General features: G+C 36.4%; 1 protein-coding gene across 1 annotated transcript in view; it reads right to left on the bottom strand.

Moving 5' to 3' along the window:
* Positions 1-22,492, bottom strand: part of LOC306873979 (zinc finger CCHC domain-containing protein 7-like) — a 48,621-nt gene that overhangs the window by 14,025 nt on the left and 12,104 nt on the right. Inside the window, exons 4-7 of the mRNA XM_079423621.1 lie at positions 4,608-4,666; positions 4,332-4,457; positions 3,234-3,404; positions 756-791 (exon numbers count right to left, since the gene is read on the bottom strand). Of these exons, the coding sequence (XP_079279747.1) occupies positions 756-791; positions 3,234-3,404; positions 4,332-4,457; positions 4,608-4,666 (392 nt within the window). The remainder of the gene's footprint in view (positions 1-755; positions 792-3,233; positions 3,405-4,331; positions 4,458-4,607; positions 4,667-22,492) is intronic.

Here is a 22,492-nt window from a genome sequence, read left to right as displayed (position 1 = left end):
ATGCTTTATCACGTCTTTTAATTGACAAACAACCTGGTCTTTTCTCTTAGGCTGAGGTCTATATTCCAGGAGTCTGAGCGGGTGTGTGTGTGTGTGTGCAGATGTTCCAACGCGCCCCTTGACGTTTAGCTGTGTGTGTGACTGTCACATGCCTTCTCACCCTAGTGGATCTTTGGGGAGAAAATGCTCAGTGAGTTTGCCAATTAACCACTTTCAGATTGTTCTGTGACAAAACACATACACACAGATGCAAATACTGAGTAAAGCACACAGAGACCCAATAAAACTCATGTAAACAAATGTTGTCTATTTAAAGGATCACAGATATCTCAAAGACATTTTTAAATTCATTGTATTGAGTGACTTTATACACTTTAACACAATCGTAGTTTTTAAAGCAACCCTTTTGTGGTGATTGAAAGATGATTTCTCCTCCGCTTAGACACACCGTCAGGAGTCCACCATTTATACATGTTCACACAAAGGCAAAACCAGCAGGACGCATGGAGCCTTTTCTCCGCAAGCCACAATCACGACTAATAGCGCTCATGATGAATCTGTGTGTTTATACATGTGAGGTTTTATTACATACAAATGCGTGCTGGTTTGACTTGCTTTTGTCACAAATGACTCTATTATTAGAGATGTTTAACACATAAGATTACCTGGAATAACCTCTCTATGACTCTCTATGAATTCACACATAACTTGTCCTCAATTTTATATGAGAAACACAGAAACACATGGAAGCTTACCGTAATGTGATACTGTCTCCAGGTTTCTGGGCAAGCCTGTTGAGAACAGAAAAAAAGTAATTGAAAACTCAATATTTACATGAAATGAATATCTGGCAGTTCAGAAACACAAGTAAAAATAACCAAACAAAGGTTTATGATTATTTAAAAAAATGTAATCTATGGAGTGCTTCAGACATCCATTAACACATGAATTTGAGACATTCCCCTTTTCTTTTTAGCGTAGTTTCTTTTTGTTATTGATCTACTATATACTTCCAAGCTTGGTTTTTTTTAAATCTTTGATTAAATGTACTTAAAAGTGAAATCTTTTAGGGCCTATTTGGAAAATCTTCACATAAACTATTTATAAAAGCAAATTTATAGAGAAGAGAAGAGAAGAGAAGAGAAGAGAAGAGAAGAGAAGAGAAGAGAAGAGAAGAGAAGAGAAGAGAAGAGAAGAGAAGAGAAGAGAAGAGAAGAGAAAAGAGAAGAGAGGAAAATGGAAATAGAAAAATAAAGGAAGAGGAAAAAGAAAATAGAATAGAAAAAAAACAAAGGAAATGGAACAGGGAAAATGAAAAAAGAAAAAAATGAACTGAAAAAGAAAGGAGAATAGTAGGATAAGAAAGAGGTGCAGTGCTGACAGCTCAAGCCGCCTCAACAGACGAGGGTGCTTAGTGCATTTGCCCTGTGAGCTTCCGACATCTCTCTGAAAATTGAAAGTGCTGAGGGCACAGCAGCTGGACTCATTTATACAGTTAGCTTTTCATTTAACCCCACCTGAGAGCCAGGCAGAGGCTTCAGCACCCCCCTGTAGGGTTTACCCTGCTGAGTGTATTGAAGGAAACATTCAAAATCTCTAAGAATCTGCTTTCCTTTCCCTCACTCGCTGTGACAAGATGATACAGCAGTGAAGCTATTAAAAACATTTCCATACAGCCAAATACCAAAGAGTTTTTTTTTAACTTCCAGACTTGTTTTATTAATTATTATTAAAGTGACTGCCCTTACGATGTTGTTCTTTTTATAAGGACGTCTTACTGTCTTATTGTTTGTCTAAAACCATAGGAGCTTTGACAAAATTACAAAAATTTTATAAACCCAAATATAGGGGGTGTTTTGATAGGGAAAATAAAGGTCTTTGAACACTAAGGAACATCAGACAAATATTGAAGCCAATTTGAAGTTCATATTTTCACATCCAAATGAGCTTTGTGGCAAATTAAACACAAATAGTGTTTACAAGGGAACATGTTATCAGGGTGATTAGTGTTACAAGTGTTACAAAATTGCCAAACATGAAAAAAAGGGTTTTAAAATAGTTCAAAGTAATAAAATAATGGGAAGAGTGAAATATAAGGAGAGAACATAAAACTGAAAAAAAGAAAAACAATTCATACCCTAAACATGTAACAAATATGTAAATAAGAAGAACTGAGGTCATTCATTATGAAGAAGTATGTTACAGTGAGCCAGAAACTGATATTTGTTAACTCTCAGAGTTTATTAACGAGCACCACATTGCAGTTTTTGAGACCGGTGTAATTATAGATTATACGCATAATTAAAAGTCATGTTGTGCCAGTGGCTGAAGAATTGTTTGTTCAGCTAACCAGGAAGATTAACTAGGGTCTGCATTCTATATTTACTGCTTACTCTAGATTCATAATCAATTAGAGGTCTTAGAGGGATGATGGCCATTGTGATTGTTATCATGTGATGTGAGAACTTACTGAGCCTAGATAATCAGAAAAACTTCTTACTTTGACTAATAGAATGCAGCAGAATATCTTGAAGCAGCATTGTTTAACTGCGCCCAAAACCTAAATGTGTTTGTTTGTCATGTTATGCATGAATGGGGCCAATTTCGTTTCAATTAAAACTATGCCAAAATTATATTCAAATTGTTTCCGAATCACAAGAGAACAAAAGATGAACAAACTCAACTAGCTTTTACGGTGAGGGAATGTGTTCTTTTGTTCAAAAACACCACTGAACAGAATGCAGGGCTACTATTTTTAACCGAATCTTATCTAAAAAAAAAAAAATCAACGCTCATTGCGTGAGATGCTGAAAAATAAACAATGCGAGATCAGTGGCCAAAGAAAAAATAGTTTACTGCACTAATCCTGATCCGGACTCATATCATAATTATAAAACATGTTTCCGACCTTTGTTTTAACAAGATATATCTTTTTTCTTTCATCTCTCCTGCAGTTTCTAAAAGTATCGTTTTGACTTTTTTCTCTTCCTCCCCCATTTCTGTCTCTCTCGGTGGGGTTGTTGTTGGGGGTGACGAGTGGAGCGTGTGTCCCACTCACAGCCTGTGAAGCGTCTGTCTTAATGAGAGAAAGAATGGCCCAGGAGATAGATGCACACACACAAACAAGCAAGCAATACACACAATGCAACACAATACACTCCAAACCCAACACACACACAGAGACACATCTCAGCTCCATGGTCCACACAACACCAACACATAGCACTACTCACGTCAAAGAAGTGTCCGATCATGTCACAGCGGTGGCAGCGTTTGTGCCAGTAAGCTCTCTCCAGACAGTTATCACTGGTGTGGCCGGGCAGCGAGCAGTTAGAACAGTAACGGTTCGGACAGGTCCTCACAAGGTGTCCCTGAAGCCCACATAATGAGCAGCATGGCACCTTCTGCTCATAAACACACGCACGTACGCACACACACACACACACACACACACTCCAAGTCACAATAAGGACAACTATGACATTACAAAGTTGGCATACGACATTGTCTTCAAAGCATTAAAACCCAGGAAAGTTTATTTTTAGGTTAGATTTCTTTTTTTTTTAAGAATTGTAAACGGTCTTGTATCACGGTGAATATCATTAATAATAATAGCAATAAAATTACAACACAAAATATCCCAGTTTCTACTGCTATTTTGCGCAAATAAATAATATTTAATATAACAATGTTTAAAACAGATTAAATAAAACAGGAGTATCAAAAGAACAAAGAACAATGCCTCAAATCTAAAAGACCACTTTCAAACTTGCAACTTGTTATAGTTTATACCAGGGTAGTTTAACCTTCTAGCCTAAAGGACCATGCTCAATTTTTATAGCATTTTTTTTTTTTGTATTAAGGAAGTAGACAACAGTATGGTAACAGCATATATCATCATATTCTTAAAGATATTCTACTTCAAATATAGAAATTGAATGTATCCACGCTGAATAAAAGTATCAATTTCTTTCTTAAAATCTTATTGACCCCAAGATTTTGAATGGTAGTGTATTAAGTAATTGCTAATCCAGTGAATTAAAATTATATATGCAACAATTCAACATTTATCTTACACAAAAACTTTGATCCAAATTGCATTGTTAACCATTTTTTATTTTAATCCAACGGACTAAAATTCAGTTTTGATTGAATTTTGATTAAATCAATTGCAGCATTTTGTATAAGTGGCTAAATTGTATAATTGCCAGTTTTGTTGGGCTAATGCATACTATAGGTATCAACAGTTCAATGAGTGAAAATAAAGGGATTTTGATCTTTGCTGTGGGGCAGGTGACTATAGTGTATGTGATGGGTGGATAATGATTTACCTTTGGTACGGGGCAGTTTTTGGAGAGATGGCCGGACTTTTTGCAGTTGTGACACGTGATGGATTTGTCAGTGTAGTAACGGTTTGAAACACGCCTCGGGCCAAACCTTTTATTATTGATCTGAGCCTACATACACACACACACACACAGATAAAATGGTAATCACCTCCTATAAAAGACAATCCTTAAAAATACCAATTATTTTCTGTTTAATAAAAAGTATTGTTATAAAATTATTTTCATTCATATCAGATTTGACAAAAAAAGCAACATTACCTCTTTATCCTTTTCTGATACAGCCCAGATCCCTTTATTCTCTTCATCATTTGCATGTTCTACAAAAAAAAAAAAGTTCAGTACATGATAAAAACAAACTGAAACCATCAACATGAAATTAGATAAAACTTCAATAAGAGGTTGTGTGCGATTATGTGTGTGTGTGGATGATAAAAGAGGCCCACTCCCCTAATTTGACCTTTTTTTTTTTTTTTTTAGCTCATTCTCAAGAGACAGAGAGACAGTTACTACAGCAATACACAGCTGCACATCGACACACACTGCATTAAAATACACCACACACACATACATGCATATAAAACACACAAAATAAAAACTCCACCGAGTCCAAAGTAATGAAAATACACAAAACATCTTGCAGGGAACTGACCAGAGCTGACCAGGGTCCTAAAAATCAGCATGATACCAACAATTACTGATGCTAGTTTAGTGTCACATACTAATTGCACTGAAAAATGATACTGATTCATGAAACAGCCATATTTTCACAGGCAAAAAACACATGCACACAATTACAGATATCCACAAAATAATTACACACAAAATAATTAAAATGGTTATGAAAAACAAACCATATACATTCATTCATTAATGTGTTTTCTTTTTTAAATCTACACACCCAACACATCGCAACAATGCCCCCCAAACATCCCCGAGGACCCCCAGTACAATAAACAGGAAACATTTCTTTTAATCCTGATGCCCCCCTTCTTTCTTTCTCTCACAGACACACACACACACCTCCGTGTCTCTACGTGGGGGAAATGCCTCGTCAGTCACGGCCCAGCAATCACACAAAGCCAGAGAAAGGAGGACCTCACTATGGTAATCCTGCCAGGCCTATTCACAATGACACACACACACACACCAAAGATACTATAATGTACTTCTCATATGAATATTAGGAATATTTTCATAAATCCAGTTTTCACATCAAATCCCCCTTATACATTTAAATAAAACAGTGTGTGGAGTTTTTCCAAAAGGCATCCGCACAAAATATACACCACCACCAGAGGGGGCGCTAGAGAGTAAGCCATATTCAGCATCACAAAAAAACCTTTCGCTTTCCATACAGCGAGACCGAGATGGAAGGATGAAAAGTAGAGCAAGGGAGGGGGGAATAGCGGAATAGCGACAGATGCTACTTGTAAGTCTCATAGGTATGCTAATTAACATAGAACCAACAAATAAAAATAAGAGGTGTGCGCACAGGGTGCAACTTCATCAGTGTGTGTGTGTGTGTTTTAATGAATTCCAGCTGACTAATAGTCTGAGAGAGAAGAAAGCTGGCGTGCGCCCGGCCACCAGCGTTGGGTCCATGGAGAACAAAACGGATGTGTAGGAGAAACTAATTAACCATGAACACAAGCTCCCATTAGAGAGAAAGAGACTGAGACACTATTCTGACTTTAAGAGTACTCTGTGTAGGGAACAGGCCATGTGAAGGCATATCTCAAAACACAAACTGTCTGGGACTCTCTGAGTGTTTCCTCTCACAGCTGAATCACGGTCCTGAACTAAACTGCTACTAAAACTGTTAATGGGATCCTCCTTGGAAAATTCATTTAGCCAGTTCTGAAGTGAACATGAGGCCATACAGGACCATTCAGAATTGTTTTTTTTTGTTTTTAAAGAAGAATCTTGTGCACGCCAAGGCTGCATTTATTTGATCAAATACAGAAAAACTGTTTTCTATTTTAATATACTACTGTAATAGCCAAGCCAAATTTTCAGCAGCCTTTACTTCAGTCTTCAGTGTCACACGATCCTTTGAAAGTCATTGTAATATGCTGATTTGGTGCTCAAGGAACACCTGATGTCATTATCAATTTTGAAAATAGTTACTGCTTAATATTTTTGGGAAATTGTGATGCACTTGTTTTCAGATTTCTTTGACAAATAGTAAGTTCAAAAGAGCGACTTTAATTTGAGATAGAAATATTAGAAATCTTTTATATCATTATAAATGTCTTTACTGTGATTGTTAATGTCTTTAATGCATCCTAGCTGAATATAAAAGCATTAATTTATATAAAAAAAATAAACTTTCTGACCCCAAATTTTTTAACTTTAGTACAATATTCATTAAAGGTGTGCAGAAACAAAGAATTATGGTTCATCATAAATTATTGAAATGAGGGTGGTGTAGCATGGTTAAAAACATGATCAGGTTGTAGGTTTAAACCCTTTGTGATCCAGAGCCAATTGGTGCTGTTATGTCACGTCCTTTCATTCTAGTGCCCCATAGCATTTCGGTTAAGGTGACTGGCCCAAAACATATCTGACCATCCATTAGCCATCATGAGCAAATATAGCATATTTGAAATTGCATAGCTCTATGGGGTCAAGCAGCAGCCGATCAAGAGCCTTTGACATTAATATGAATGTTATCTGATAATTTTCTCATGCAATTATATGGACCTGTTTAGACTGATCCATTAAATACCTATTTTATAGGCTCACTCAGCCAGACTTCTGACTATTGGCCTAAAATTCCGTCAGCTTTGTTGTTTACAGCTAACCGTTTTTGCATGCACTATTCATTTGAGGCTACCACGATTGAGCAAGGCATTTGTAATGAGACATATTTCCAAATGAAGCAGAATATTCAACGAGGGAAAAAAGGTTGAGCAGGATGTTATTGATTCATTGGAACTGACTGGATCATGAAAAGCAGGCTTTCAATAGCATAGCAGACCAAGATCTTGATGTTGAATTGCAATAAATGGTGAAAACACTACACCCAAATATGGACGCTGAAGATCAAGTTCACTGTCAAGTATACAAATGACTTTTTCAAGTTTCTTGGTTATTCACTGTTATATTACTATTAAGTGGCATTAATCTGCATTAACAACCAGATTTTAGAGAGGCTAAATCACCTACATCAGTAGCTTAAAAATGCTTTAAATACTAAACGACTATGTGGCTATTCATAATATTTTTCCTGCTCATATGGCTTAGGTGACTTCAGCTGAAATGCTAAGTCATTTTATAGGTAGAGAATCATACTAATTGAAACAATATTGAATAATAATAATAAAATAAATTATTTTCTTTGGAACAACGTGCATTGATCCAGAAAGTGTATTAAAGGAATAATTTACAAAAAAAAAAATTGTAATCAATTACTCACCATCATGTTGTTCGCATGTTGCATCTTTGAAAACCCCCCACAAAATTCCCTCAAAACTTTCATGCTCCAAAAAGTTTATAAAGCATTGTAAATGTAATCGATATGAACAGTGTCTAGCAAGAACTTATGTTTACCATATTTGAAGTGCTCCATTAATCATTGTTTATATGTAAATAATAAAAGCCTAAATTAAAACTGTTCATCATGCAAAGCATTTGTCTCTTCAGACTCTAATTAAACCGGTCAAATCATATGCTCTTCCTAAATCATGAAATCTTTGGGCAATGGACTTTCATTTGAGGGGCAATCATCTCTCAGGTTTCGTTAAAAATATCTTCAACTGTGTTTCGAAGATTAACAAAAGCATTATGGCTTTGGAAGTACACGAGAGAGAGTAAATTATGACAGAATTTTCATTTTTGGATAAACTAGTTTTGGATAAAAAGTAAGCAATTGGGGTGGTGATGGCACAGTGGATAAGACACATGCCTTTGGTGTGAGAGACCTGGGTTCGAATCCACTGTGAGACACCAATGTGTCCCTGAGCAAGACACTTAACCCCGTAGTTGCTCCAGAGGCGTGCGACCTCTGACATATATAGCAATTGTAAGTCGCTTTGGATAAAAGCGTCAGCTAAATGAATAAATGTAAATGTAATGTAAATGTAGTTTGTTTGCATAGACAGCACGAGACATCTCATACCAAGCAGGGACACACGCATCCATCCTGAGCACCTCTCTGTACTCGTCTCCCTTAACAACCTCCTTCAAGTGTAACCATTCAGCCTCCTCTACCAGACTCCACAGCACCGGGAGGGGGAACATGGGACTGAACCCTAAAAAAGCTGATCAAAGCCTCAAGCAGGCCCCGCCGTTAACCAGTTTTGCAGGCCCTTTGTGCGGTGCTGTTGACTTCTGCCACTGGGCTGGCAGAGGGGACAAAGAGAGCGGAAGAGAGGCCAGCAGTCAGATTAACACAGCCATACATAACAATGGAACCAGAGTGTGTGCGACCCCATGTATCTTTGTGTGTGAGGGTGTACGTTTAAGAGAGGGAGAGAGGGAAAGGAGAAGTTGCTCATGTTCAGTTTTCAGTCCATTTTTTTGGTTCTTATTGCAGGACTCAACAATATAGATAGCCCGATGACCTAGGGTCAATATAAAGGTTTTGGGACAACTCACTGAACCCTCATTTGACCTATTTGGCTAACATATTATTACTATTCTAAAGTTATTTTTATGAAATAAATACTCTTATTCAGCAAGGATGCATTAAATTGATCAAAACGGACCGCAAACATTGTTACCAAAAAAAATTATATTTCTTGAAAGAATCTTGAATGAATAAAAAAAAAATGTTTTGCGTACCAAATCAGCAAATTAAAATTATTTCCGAAGGATCATGGGAAGACTTGGTGAGCATAAGAGACTAAACATTACCGATCCCAAATTTTGAAAGGTAGTGCAGATGTGGTTTTATCAAATTTCTAAAAATAACAGTTGTATCAAAGTTAAAGTATTAAAAACAGCTCAGTAATATTTTATAAAGTATGCAATCTTCATGTATTCATTCACATCTTTTAGAGTGAATATTAAAGTGTCCCTATTGTGAATTTTTGCTAATTACCTTTCATGCAGTGTGTGATAGCTGTAAACAGTCTGCAAACAAATTGTTGCTGTAATGTTCTGTCGAGCGTGCAAAATAGTTGTGTGTGTTGTGTTGTGTATACACACAATGCAGCTATAGGTCACCGGCTAACGCACGGTTAAAATTCTGCTAATCAGCTGTCGGCCCACTATTGTTTAGAAATGTGTTATGAATGTCTGTCATTCTTATTGCCTGGAGTCATGATAAAGGATGGAGCAATATGTTGGTTTACAAACTACAGTGATATATCTGTGCTCCATTGTCTGTGTTCAGCTAACGCATATACCCTTATTGTTTGGGTTTTTACTATACGTTCCGTTTCTGACAGACTGGGTCATCAGACCAATAAGAGCAGAGTAACCTCATTCAAAGGAGGGGTTTGGAAAGATGAATCATTGAATAAATCGTTTGGTAAATTTAAATGCATATTATAAGAAAAGGAAAGTGGGTTTTTTACCTTTCATACATATAAAACTGCAAAACCAATTATGAACCTTTCAAATAGCATAATAGGAGCACTTTAAGTATAATTTATACACAATAAATTTCCTGGTGTTAAATCAACACTGCTCGGTGTACATATGGGAACTGGTTCCCATACGTACACCAGGAAATTTACTGTGTAACTATTAAATACTACGTAAATATATAATATAACCTAAACATAATATATAAAACACAATAATAATAAAAAAATCCCTCAAATTTTGTGGTAGAGCCAGTCAAAGAGTTGAGCAAAAAAATCAGAACTAAAAACGTCCTTGCTTAGTGTTGTATTGTGCAACTGATTTTTCAAGTTGTATGCAAACTAGATGGGACATAAAAGAACATGGTTGTAGCTAAACTTCTACACAAAACAGCAATGGTGCAGAAACAGCAAGATGCAATGCAACAACTATGTACACGACTGGCTCAAGTGCTTTTGAGGAACAACTAATCACTTGATTCACAAACGTTTGCCAAGTTAGTGCCATCAAATATTTGAATGATATTCAGAGATTGCTTGAGGCACTTAGTAAGTTCACAAGTGCAACTGAATATTCCACTTTATAATCATAGAATCTACCACAGTGTTATTTTAATTACTTTTTGGCCACTCTGGTTTAATCCATTTTGGTTAAACCCGCCTCCAAATGGCATGCAAAACGAACTAGGGCTGGTTGCTTTCTCTTCCTGTCTAAGTGGGCGTTTCTTGGCCAGAATAAGCTGCAATGTGGACCAGACTCTTCACCATTTAGTCAAAGGTCTGGATATGCGAGACCAGCAATACAGAGAAGGGTAAATGCCCCACAGAAAGGCAGACATGGGGGGTCAGCAGCCCTCACAGAACCCCTGACAAATACTTGACATGGACCATGGAGCAAATGCATTACGTCCCTATTCACCCAGCCTGGAGGAGACCTTAATCCAATCAAACAGTGATCAAACACACACACACACAGCGTTCGCGCCTGCTTGACCAAAGGCATGTCTTTCTCTCCTCCTGACCTCCATTCTCCTGTTCCTCCACTTCCTTCATCAGCTAAATAATCTCCTCGTTCATTCTCATTTCCTGTCAGAATCCATCCCTCCAAATCGCTTTCATACCTTCTATGCATCCCTTTCACTCTCTTCATTATTTTTATGGGCTTTTTGCCATTTTTATGGAAATGATAGTAGAGAGAAAACAGGAAATGAATGCGGGAATGGGAATAAGAAATGTTGCGAGCTGGATTCAAAAATGTATTTCCCACAAGAGCACCATCTGCTAAGCCACAACTCTGTCCTCTCTGTTCCTTCATGCAATTCTATATTCTTAAAACTTTTAATCAGTCTTTGTATCAGAAATGCCAGATTTACATCCACACGGGCAATTAAACTCTACTTGACAGAGGAGACGGAAGGCAGAATTCAAATGAGCGGTGCTATGAAATGCATCATGGTCCGTGAACAGACCACAGTGAGTTAGGTGAGCAGTGGTGAATGTGAGTGTGAAAACCAAACAGTGTGTAACGACGCCACACTTCAAAGACAAAACACACACACAAGGGTACCTCACTACAAGAGACTGGAGATAAGTGTGCTTACAAACATACTCGCTAGTGTTTCACACTCGACTAAATTCAAGCATCCGGTTGGACCACAAACGGAACATGTTGGAAGAGAGGACCAGGACATGAAATCAAGCAGAAAGAGACAGACATGTTGAGACAGCGATGAAATGAGAGAGATAGCGAGAGAGACCTCCCTCTCGGTCAATACATCATGTACAGGTCGATTATGGATTACAGTGGCACATTTCATTTCATTTCATGCTCAGTCTTCATGTTTGCAGCACTGCTGTGGAGCCTTGCAACATGGATTACACTGATATCTCTATTGGACACATACAACTTTACTGAAGGCATATAATAGCTCAACGTGACAAAAAGGCCAATATTTAAATCATTATTCACAAATGATGACCTGGAATACACTGTTATAAGTACGTAATAAGTACAGTATTCATGATCATTTTATGATCCCTCTTTTAAAGATCTTACTAAAGATCTTGCGGATTTTGAGAAGAGTTGTATAATTTGGGGCCAAAATTTGGTGAATCAACAAATTTTTAACATTTATTGTTAAAACACCCCCCACTTTTAAAGGTTTGAGTTAGCCGGTAGAAATTCTAATTGGCTTTATATGAAAATGGAAAATAGAATATGAAAAAAAAGTCCTTAATTGGTCAGCCAGGTAAACACTTGTCAATGAAGATGTACAGTAAGCACACCCCCAAGTCTGCCAAACAATCTGACAATCAGTTCATATTACACCCACTCTGCAGGCACAACATGATAGTGGGGCATGTGGCCAAAGCGGTGCCCCTTACCCAAGATTCGGCATGGCACACGGTACGTGCTGCCACGCTCCTGGCATTCCTGACTCCCAGTTAAAACGGGGAGGTGGGGCAGGTGGCCAAACCTGTCTGTCAATGTACCGTTGCCTCTTGCAACCCAGAGGGGGCCCAATTACTGCCCAGCGGGGCGCGGTATGGCAACAGCATGGCAACCACACGGCAACCATACGCTCCAATCAGAGTAGCAGACGGGTAAGTGACAGGAGATAAGGGAAGAAAGTCACATGGGATTGAGAAAAGCACATGCACACACTCAACATGACTCTTTGTACTTGGTAATCTGATGTCAAGTTAACGAAAAAACAAAAACAAAGCCTTCAACCATAAAAAAAAAAAAAAAAGATACAGTCCATCCAGGAGTTCACCAAAATTAAATTCTGCCATTATTTACCCTCATGTCATTCCAAACTTGTATGACTTTCCTCCCTCCGTGAAACACAAAAGAAGGAATTCTGAATAATGTTGATGCTGCTCTTTTCAGAACAGTGATCAAGGGCCTGCCAAGCTCCAAAAGGGACCAAAAACAAATCCTTTTTTTTTTTATTTCCAAAACTTCCACAATGTAGCTCTTAAATTCCAAATCAAATATTTCTGTGAATAAAAACTTTCACTCTGCTCTGGTCTATTCCTAACACAAAGCCATCGGCTTCATTAGACTCAAAATATATTGTGTTAATTTATTTTAATGTAATAATTACAATAAAACACTTGGTAGGTCTGGACTAGTTTTGTGTTGATTTCGAATCAGTTTTAGGAGCTTGATAGCCCAGCATGCTTTTGTTTGCATGGTCAAGAATGGTCTAGTTTGTGTTCCATGAAATAAAGTCATAAAGGTTTTAGAATAACATGAAGTTAAAAAGTAAATACAAAACACATAATGCACAGAATTGTTATGCACTGTAAACATTCACTCTAACTAACATCCTGTGATGTTAGAAAGAGATAAAACGGGGGGGGGAAAGAATTTAACAACAAATTATGATAATGTATATTTGGTTAAAGGAATGTACTGGCAGTCAGGCTGCACGTGCATCGATAGAAACAGCTTGTGTGCACATGCACATCTCGATCAGTCACTCGTCACAGCGCTAGTCTGTGACCAACCTGCTTCAAAAGCCCACCAGAGAAATATGTCCACAGCTTGTCCTGCCATACAAATGATAAAAGCACTAAGACACCATGCATATGTCTAAATATATTCTAAATATTATTGATTTGTCACTGCAGCTACTTTGGAGTTAGCATGGGATGTATATTAGCCTGTTACCGAATATATGCAAGATACAGAAACAGCATTACTAGTCACTAATCTGTCAACATGTACATTTCAAAACTGGCATTTCAAATGCAAATTGTCTGTAATTTTACAGTGTGCTGCTTTTGCTGGTGCATATAGTTTAACGTTTGTAAAAGTGTGGTTAAAGGGGCGCATAAATGAATATTAGATATATTCCACATTACAGGTCTCAAATTACATTCATGTTTGAAGCACAACATTTCCTGTGAAGAAAAACTTTTGGTATGTTTCTGTCTATTCCAAACGCAAAAGTCACAAGTGTCACAATGTCAGTTTGATATTTATTCCAAAACATACATTTCAAAACAAAACTGTATGTAAATTGTGCATTTTGCTGGCACATATGGTTTGCTATTTGAAAAAGTGTGGTAAAAGGGGCTCTTAAATCAGAATCACGGCAGCATTAAAATATTGGTGTATCTTCCACTGTATCTTCTATATGAACGTTCCCTTTACCTTAAAGAAAAAATAATACTCAGACTCAGCCTTTAGAGTCTCCATAGCTTGCGGTGTGTTTTAAAAAATCATTTTAAATTGAAATGACCCTGGAAACATCCCCATCACACAACAAGCAGACTTAATATTCCAAACCTTTGGTTTTCCTTCTGTGTCCATGTACGCACAAATGTACGAGAAGGAAAAATTAAATACTTAATAAAACCAATAGATTGCGACTTCAATTTCATTCTGATGAAAATTCTCCTCTGGGAGTGTTTTTCTATCAGGCTGAGGGGCAGATCGACTTTTCATGATTGTTATTATATGAAGAGAGATAAACACCATCATTAATCGGCTACATTCCCTTTCCCTTATCACCGTGATAGGAGGAGAGGAGGGCTTTTCTTCCTCCCATCCAGCCCACACTGTAATTAGGCCTCCCTTTCATTCACTCACTCACTAAAACGTGAACGCGCACACACAGACACACACACAAGGGATGCGAGAGACAGCCGTGTTCAGCAAATTAAAAATTTGTCATTAAGTGGAATTTACCATAATGCTGTTTTATCTTCCAGCAGTTGGGGGAGCTGATGAAGTGTGTGTGTGTGTGTGTGTGTGTGTATGTTATGGGTCTGGGGTGTTAGGGGGTGTGTGCGGGCAGTGGGGCTTCTGTAAATTGAAAAAGCAGAATAATCCTGCCCTTTCTATCGCCCTCTTCAGTCACACACACACACAGAGCAAATCCATAGCCATTGGGGTAATTAAATAATAGCGCTTTAAGATTCTAATTTGTTTTCTTTTTTCTTTTCTGCCCATAGCCCATCATTGGACTTTAGGAAAAGTGGTAACAATATAAGATGGATATATAAAACAGGTGGGAACAGAAGACACACACACACATACGCATTAAATATAACCACACAAATTAGATTAGGAAACATAAAGCTGGCATTAATAAAAACGATATCTCTTAGTCTTGAATTATAATGAAAGACAATAGGACATATTTCTACTCTTCTCACAAGAGATCCGAGAAAACGTCCATGGGGGGTGGAGGGGGAAACTGGGAGGCCTGCACTGTTCAGCTCGGACAACCTGGAATAAAATATGAGTTTGGGTGGGGTTCAGTTCCACCAGATTGACAGCAGGCAGCACGCGTAAAAATAACCGTTGCATTGAAACAAACCCTACAAATGTGGCGTTTCCACAAACGGTGCATCAATGAATACTTCAACAAAAATCTAAATCCCCTGTCGGTAAACAGGAAGCATATATAAAAAAATTTTTTTTATTTCAAGTTAGAAAGCAGAGAACTAGTTATTGGAGAAACTGAACTAAGTGATCATAAAACAATAATTCATGAATAGTTGCCACAGTTTATTTGTAGTAAGCCCATAATAGCCTCAGATATACTAAATAAAAAAATAAATAGGATGGTTAATGGAATGTTCCTGGTTAAATACATCATAATTAATTCTTGAAATTGTAAACAACGCAACAAAATATTTGACAAAACCCACTTACAATAAATGTCTACCGAGAAACAATGTTAGTTTGCCCCTCAAACTTACAGTCAGTGTATTGAACTCAGAAAAAAAATTCAATCGTTTCAATAAAAATACAGTTTTTCTTAAGAAAATACAAAGCTGAAGTGTGAATAAAAAAGCAGATTCTCTCAGTTCCCTAACAGATTATTTAGTATGAATTAGCATGAACATTTCTGTCCAAATACCATTATTATTTAGTGTCACTCACTGTAATAAAACCAAGGTAATTTTTCTAAAGGGTGACTTCAGTTTCATTACTATAGCTTAGCGTTACTAATAAACGCAGACTGAGACGATATGTCTAATTTTTAAACAGTCACATTAAATTCCATCAAACAAAAAGAGATTAAAAAAGGCTGAGAGATGTCAGGCGCGGAGGCGAAGGGAAGGGGAAAGACAGATGGTGGGGCTATGGCTGGGTGAAAGAGGGGTAAAGGGGGGGCCAAAGGAAGCGACAGAGAAAGAGAGAGAAGGTGTAACGAGAGGGTTTGCCTGTCCATCTTCACCTCACTCTCTTCCCCAGGGCATTCCTCCCTTTCCTTCTAGCTCATTCTCCCGCTCGTAATTCTCATTTATCAGGTCTTCCCTTGTTATTCCGAGCTCTTGTTTATTCATTATGTTGGTTCGCCCATTTCAGCTGTTTTCATCCAATACAGACAGACTACGCAGATTACTAGAGGCTTTTGTTTGTTGTTTTTTATTTAGCATCCTTAAATGTTCAGTAAAATTTCACAGCATATACATCAATTTACAGTAATAATTGATGCATATTTGAAATGAAAGGATAAAATGGTTTGCATACGATGACAGGCAGGACTAAATTTACTCCTCAGAAACCCTTCATCTCTCCACCCATCAATCTCTCACTCTAGTCATCCCTCCATCTGACTTTGTTTTGACTCTGTTTTGACAGGTAATAACATCCAAAAGAAGACCCAACTGACAAGCCCATTTGAATGTGTGTTTAATATGATAACGATAGGTCCTCAGACCTTATACCTGACATCACAGCATCCTGCTTTCTCGCCTATATCCATTCTTCCAATGGAAATCCTTAACAAATCCTTTCAAGCTATTGATTTACAATGTTTCTAAATAAAACACAAAGTAATCTATCTGTGGATTACTCCAAAACGAAGTTCAACAAAATTGGTTTTGGGGACTTTTTTTCACCTATAATATTCAAAATTCAGTGTATCGCTCATCAAATACTTGGATTGCTCTTCAATTAATTGAAATGTTACTACAGTCTCTAAACCCATAAAAAGATGGGTACAGTGGAGAATATTGACTTGATATTTTTAAATATCTAGAGCCCTATGGAATCGGTTCTTTTTTTTCCAAATTGTGAAATTTGCATTTGAGTTATCTTAACTTTAAACATCAAAATGCATGCCTAATTAATTGAATTCATAAAACTTTTATAATTTATTACAATTTTAACAATAATAGTGCCCTATAAAATCGGTTTTATTTTTTCACAAATTCTGGTTCCCCAGGTTGGGAACCACTACCCTATTGATTCAGTGTTAGATTTCTTACGGATGCTCTCTTTGTTGTCTTGGCTTTATTTCTGTCATAATTTCTTTAAGTTAAACCAAACTTTTATTTTGGAAGGTTGCAGTGAAGACCTCTGAGTCTGTGTGTACATGACAATAGCTTTTCTCAAATTAAACGGTGAAATGCTCGTGAAGTGACTTCCATGAAATTCCGTTTTATATAGCAATTTCTATTTAAATTACAGGACTCTATTATTCCGTCCACATTTTATGGAATCTCTGTCACTTCCGGTGGCATTTTTGACCCTTTCATGTTTTTTTTTTTCATTAAACAAAAACAGTGATTGTTTTTTTTATTGTTTTTTTCTTTAAAGTAGTACATGTCAAAGTTTACTATACAAGTTTTGTGCCCAAATAAAACTACTAATGCAGTTCAAACAACTTCATTCCATTCAAACTTTGTTTCAAACTCTGTAAATAATTTGATTTTATAAATATTTTTTTAAAGAAAAGCTGTCTGACTTGCATTTGTTTAAATGCTCACCATTCAGAATCAATCACTGTAATATTTGGTGCACAAAAGCAGCATTACATGATGACTGTCGTGTACAAATGAAAACAACAGCATATGGAAAGCATTTCCAAAGCCAAAAATGTAATCTTACCTTAAAAAATGTAACACTATTCATTTGCTCCCATCTAAGCACTGACATTTCCATTCAGAAATGTACATTTCTTCAAACAGCGAATGTTAATCTTCAAAAAACAAGTGAGCTTGTGTGCATTTCTTTTTAAAAAGTATCTACTACAAAATAGCAGGTAAGGTGAATATATAACCCTAAAATGCCCTTGCACCATACATCAGAAAATCCCATTACACCCAAAGGGATCTGCAAATTGAATTGAACGTATTTATATGAACAACAGGAGGCTTCTATAATACACCTTAACGTATGGCTAATGCCCTCACTAATACCGCTCTATTTGAATGTAGTCACTTAAGGCAAAGCCTTTATGGGAAAAATCTATTAAATATGCCATCAAAGAGCACCGGTGGTTTAGCCTAAAAAAGGATTACATTCCAGACCCCTCTCTTGCTTTGGTGCATGACAGAGACAGAGAGAGGGAAAGAGGCGGAAAAAAAAAAAAAAAAAAAAACATATATATATATATATATATATATATATATATATATATATATATATATATATAAAACAGGGAGTTGAGATAGAAAGATTTTTTGATTAGGCCTAATGCTGAATAAATATGGAGAGATTTGCGGAGGAAAGTCAGTCACGCTCAGTACCTCGTAAACACTCTCCATTCCTCCTTCCGCTGGTCCACCGGGCCACTAAGCTGGTCAGCAGCAGCAACCCAATTACTATTGATCACCACACTTCAGGAAAACGAGAGAGGAAGAGAGCGAAGGGAAGGAGGAGATAGACAGATAGACAGCAAAATCCATTCAAAAGTGAGCGTTACTTTGCCCTACTCACTCTGGAGGGCAACACAGAGTGAATACTCTGAAGGGTGCAGGGCATTACAGTGTGCTCATTTGGTACACAAAGACTCAGCGACAACTAAATGTTACCTTGACTGCAGCAAAATGTACTGCTATTAGAGGTATCCAAAAATGAATGCTCTGTCATCATCTACTCAGCCTCATTTCACAACCTGCACGACTTTTTCTTCTGTGGAACACAAAAGATGATTTGAACAATGTTTCAACGGTCTTTGTCCATACAATGAAAGTTAAACATGTTTTTAAATGTCTTGAGGTCAAAATGTATACAGGTGAATGTGATGGTGAATAAATGTTGACAGAATTTTCACCTATGGGTTAAATATCCTTTTTAGATATAGTTTGTGTGTGAAATGTCAAAACATCTCCCGAGCAATTAAGAGTTTCAAACTAATAGATAATGTCTTAATTACCACAGGTTTTAGTGAGAAATTGCCAAACAGCAACAGTAAAAATGCTTTGGGAAGTGAGCTTTTTTCAGATTTCCTTTGCTTGCTTTCGTATGGAGCTTCATAGGTGCAAAATGCCATCTGGATATCACCCAGAGAGAAGCAGAGAAGAGAGACTTGTGGGATAGGAGCCATTTGTCGATAAACACCAAGTGAAATCACTTGACAAGCGTATTATTCTTTATTGCGTTGATGGATTTCCTTTTGTAAGGAAAGTTTGGGTTGTGCATAACGATGGCCAATAGGTATTAATTCTGTCAAAGCCATTAATCGTTATTTTCTACTTGCTAGTCAGAGGTAGGTGGTATTCGAGGGGAGGGACATTCTCATTCTTGTGAGCATTTGATTAGACAAATATCTGTAGAGCAGAGGATGAGTCATCAATAGTTCTAAAAAAAAAAAAAAGATGTGTATATGTTAAAAGTTCATTAGAATGCTAAGTGGACACCATTGTCTTAAAGCTAACAGACATGGACTAAAAGCCACATATGCTGTCATATGGATTTCGTGAGGTCAATTTCTATTCATTTCACAATAAAAGAAAAACTACAAAGAGTTTCAAAGTCAATGTCATACACAGGATTGTACAGAAGGTTAAAGTCAGTGTGATATCAAAACAGACTTTATGGAATATAGCAATGTTTTTATGAAAGACTTCAGCTGTCACTCACATGAAACGATTAAATGACAACAACTCAATGATCCAGTCAAGTCAAATCATTTGAAAAGCAGATTCAATCTGATATACGTCACAATATGGAAGGAAAAACAGTATAAATGTTTAGTTTCATGACAACTTTAACAGATCTGCCACATTTGTGGCAACTGTTCCAATCAAACAATCAATAACAAAAATTAAAATACCAGGGGCTGTTGAATTATAAATGGACTGTTTAAAAAAATAAAAGATTTATACATTCATGCATACATAAGATTAATGAATAAATAAATATAACTAGGCCTATACAGTCAACATAAGGCTTTGAAAAAGGAAATAAAAGAAAATGTTTTCACATTCTCATTCTTCATGCAAAGTAAACCTTTTTTAAAACAGGGTTTCTGCTGTTACAGCTATTATTTCCTCTAAGAAATGTTTAGGCTGCATCTTATATAATATTATAATACAAACCACTGCTTATGTGATAATGAGGATAATAGCTAGCAAAACATTATTGGATTTTATTGGAAAGATAAACTGGCAATATGTCTGGCGTATGCAGCAATCGCAGCGACAGTAAATAGAAGAAGAGGTGAAATGATATGAGAAAAATGGCTTCCTGACTGTCGCCCCATGAACATATCAGCCTTATTCTACCAATGAAGCCAAAATCTACACAGCCAGGTTCTCCGCTCCAGCGTCAGCTATCGCAGCTCACAGCTAAACCAACTGTAAGCTTGGGCCGTAGATAGCAGAAGATATCAAAAGCTTTACATCTCCATGTCATTATGAATTACGACCAGAAATTTTCAAGCTTAAAATCCCAGCAGATGAAAGCGGGTTTCATTATTTCTGCATGTTGGAGGATTATTTGATACGTTTTTGTATTATTGTATGAAATATAGAAATCTATGAGGACAGAAGCCTTCCAAAGCCTTCAGTAAATAACAATAAAACATCTTAAAATCATTCACAATATGAAACAAATCTAGTACAGCTATATGCTACAGCAAGCATTTTTGAGGTTTAATACATAACGGCAACTATAAAGTAATACAGTATACCTTAATTTCATAGTGACCAAAAATTTGAATGAGGAAAATGCTTTAATATACTCAAGAATAACCAAAGTCAGAACATGTCAAAACACAAGGTCTCAGATTGAAAGTTTTATGAATTAGAAAATTAAAAATATAAAAACACAAAATATAATGAAAAACATTAATGATGAATAAAAGATTAAAAAGTAAGATTAACCATGGTAACTATGATAATGTGGATTAACTTGGATACTGTAAATACCAGGTGACTCAATGGTTACAATGGGAGAACTATAGTAACCAATGCCATAGAACAAAACCAAAAAAAAATATATGAATAAATAAATGATATTATACAAAATTCTTAAAGGAAGTATTAATAAAACAAAATGAGTAGCAAATTTTATATGATTTTAGAGGAGCATTAATAGATGACTAATATCATAAATAAATAAAAAATTAAAATACCATTAAAAGAAAAACTGTAACAATGTGAAGCCATTCATGGATTTACCTGAATTTACTACATTCTTGCTACAAACAACAACTCAATAGTTACAATGCACGAACTGTGGTAAATATAGTTTCTTAAGGGAGCATTAATAGATGACTGTTAATGTTGTTTCTTCCTTTCTTTCCTTCTGTCTGCCTCTCAGTAGTTGTACCAGAGAAGTAAATGTGGTTATGAAGTTGTTTTTGATGTCACAAGTTCAGTTTAACAGTTGGGCCAACAAAAAGGAAAACTCTTGCTGCACACTGGCGCACTTTCACTCTCTCCCTCACACATACACAATTGAGAGCAGCTCCCTCAATATGCAAAACAGACCCTAATAATAGTGAGGTGGCGTTTTCCGGAAGGTCCCTAAGGGAGTTAAGAAGGCTTGAGAGATTAGTAACAGTGAGACACAGACCGACTAGCATAAAATTATTTACACACAAACACCTCACCACTCAAGTGGAGAGATCAGTATAGTCACAAGCAAAGACAAATAAATGAGATAAACAAATAAGGCAGCACGTCCATTAAACTATAAATACCACAAATATGACTTTCCAATGATACTTTTTCATATAACTTTTCTATAGTTTCAAAGAATTTTGAGTACATATTTAAGAACTACATCTAGATAAGTGGATATCAATCATCACTAATGCATTTGGAAAGTAATATAGAATACAGTAAAATGCTTTTTTATTGCAGGTGGCCATCTATACATTTTTGAATATCGTTAGCACATATGATGAATCTGGTGGCTATTAAATTTTACTTTTGGGTTACACTTTATTTTAATGCGTATTTATTAGAATAAATAATCACTTTGTAATATTATTAACAGGTTTAGTATTAGTTTCTTATAATTATGCATCATTTACTGTCATACTATAGCAAATACATGTAACTTGTGTAACTAGGACATTACAATAAAGTTTTTTTCTACGTTTGTACATTAATATTTCATATTTCTCTTGAAAATCGGTTGTTAGCGGTTATATAAATATACATATAGTAGTAAGTTGCTGCAGTTGTGCAGTATATAAATTGTTGCACAGACCGACTTAAAGAGGCCACAAAATTCAATTTTCCTGCTTCATTTTGCACCACTCTAATGAAATTATATTAATAATCTATAATCTATTAGTCTACAGTCTAATAAATACTCCAAACAGTTAGGTAATCATCATATTGGCTCAGTTTTAATAAATAACCCTTAACCAAACACCCCACCCACAGAGGCAGGGTGTTTTA

Source organism: Barbus barbus (assembly GCF_936440315.1).
Source record: "Barbus barbus genome assembly, chromosome: 8".
NCBI lineage: Eukaryota > Metazoa > Chordata > Actinopteri > Cypriniformes > Cyprinidae > Barbus > Barbus barbus.
The sequence above is the reverse complement of the archived record's forward strand: the minus strand, read 5'-3'. Positions and strand labels throughout refer to the sequence as shown.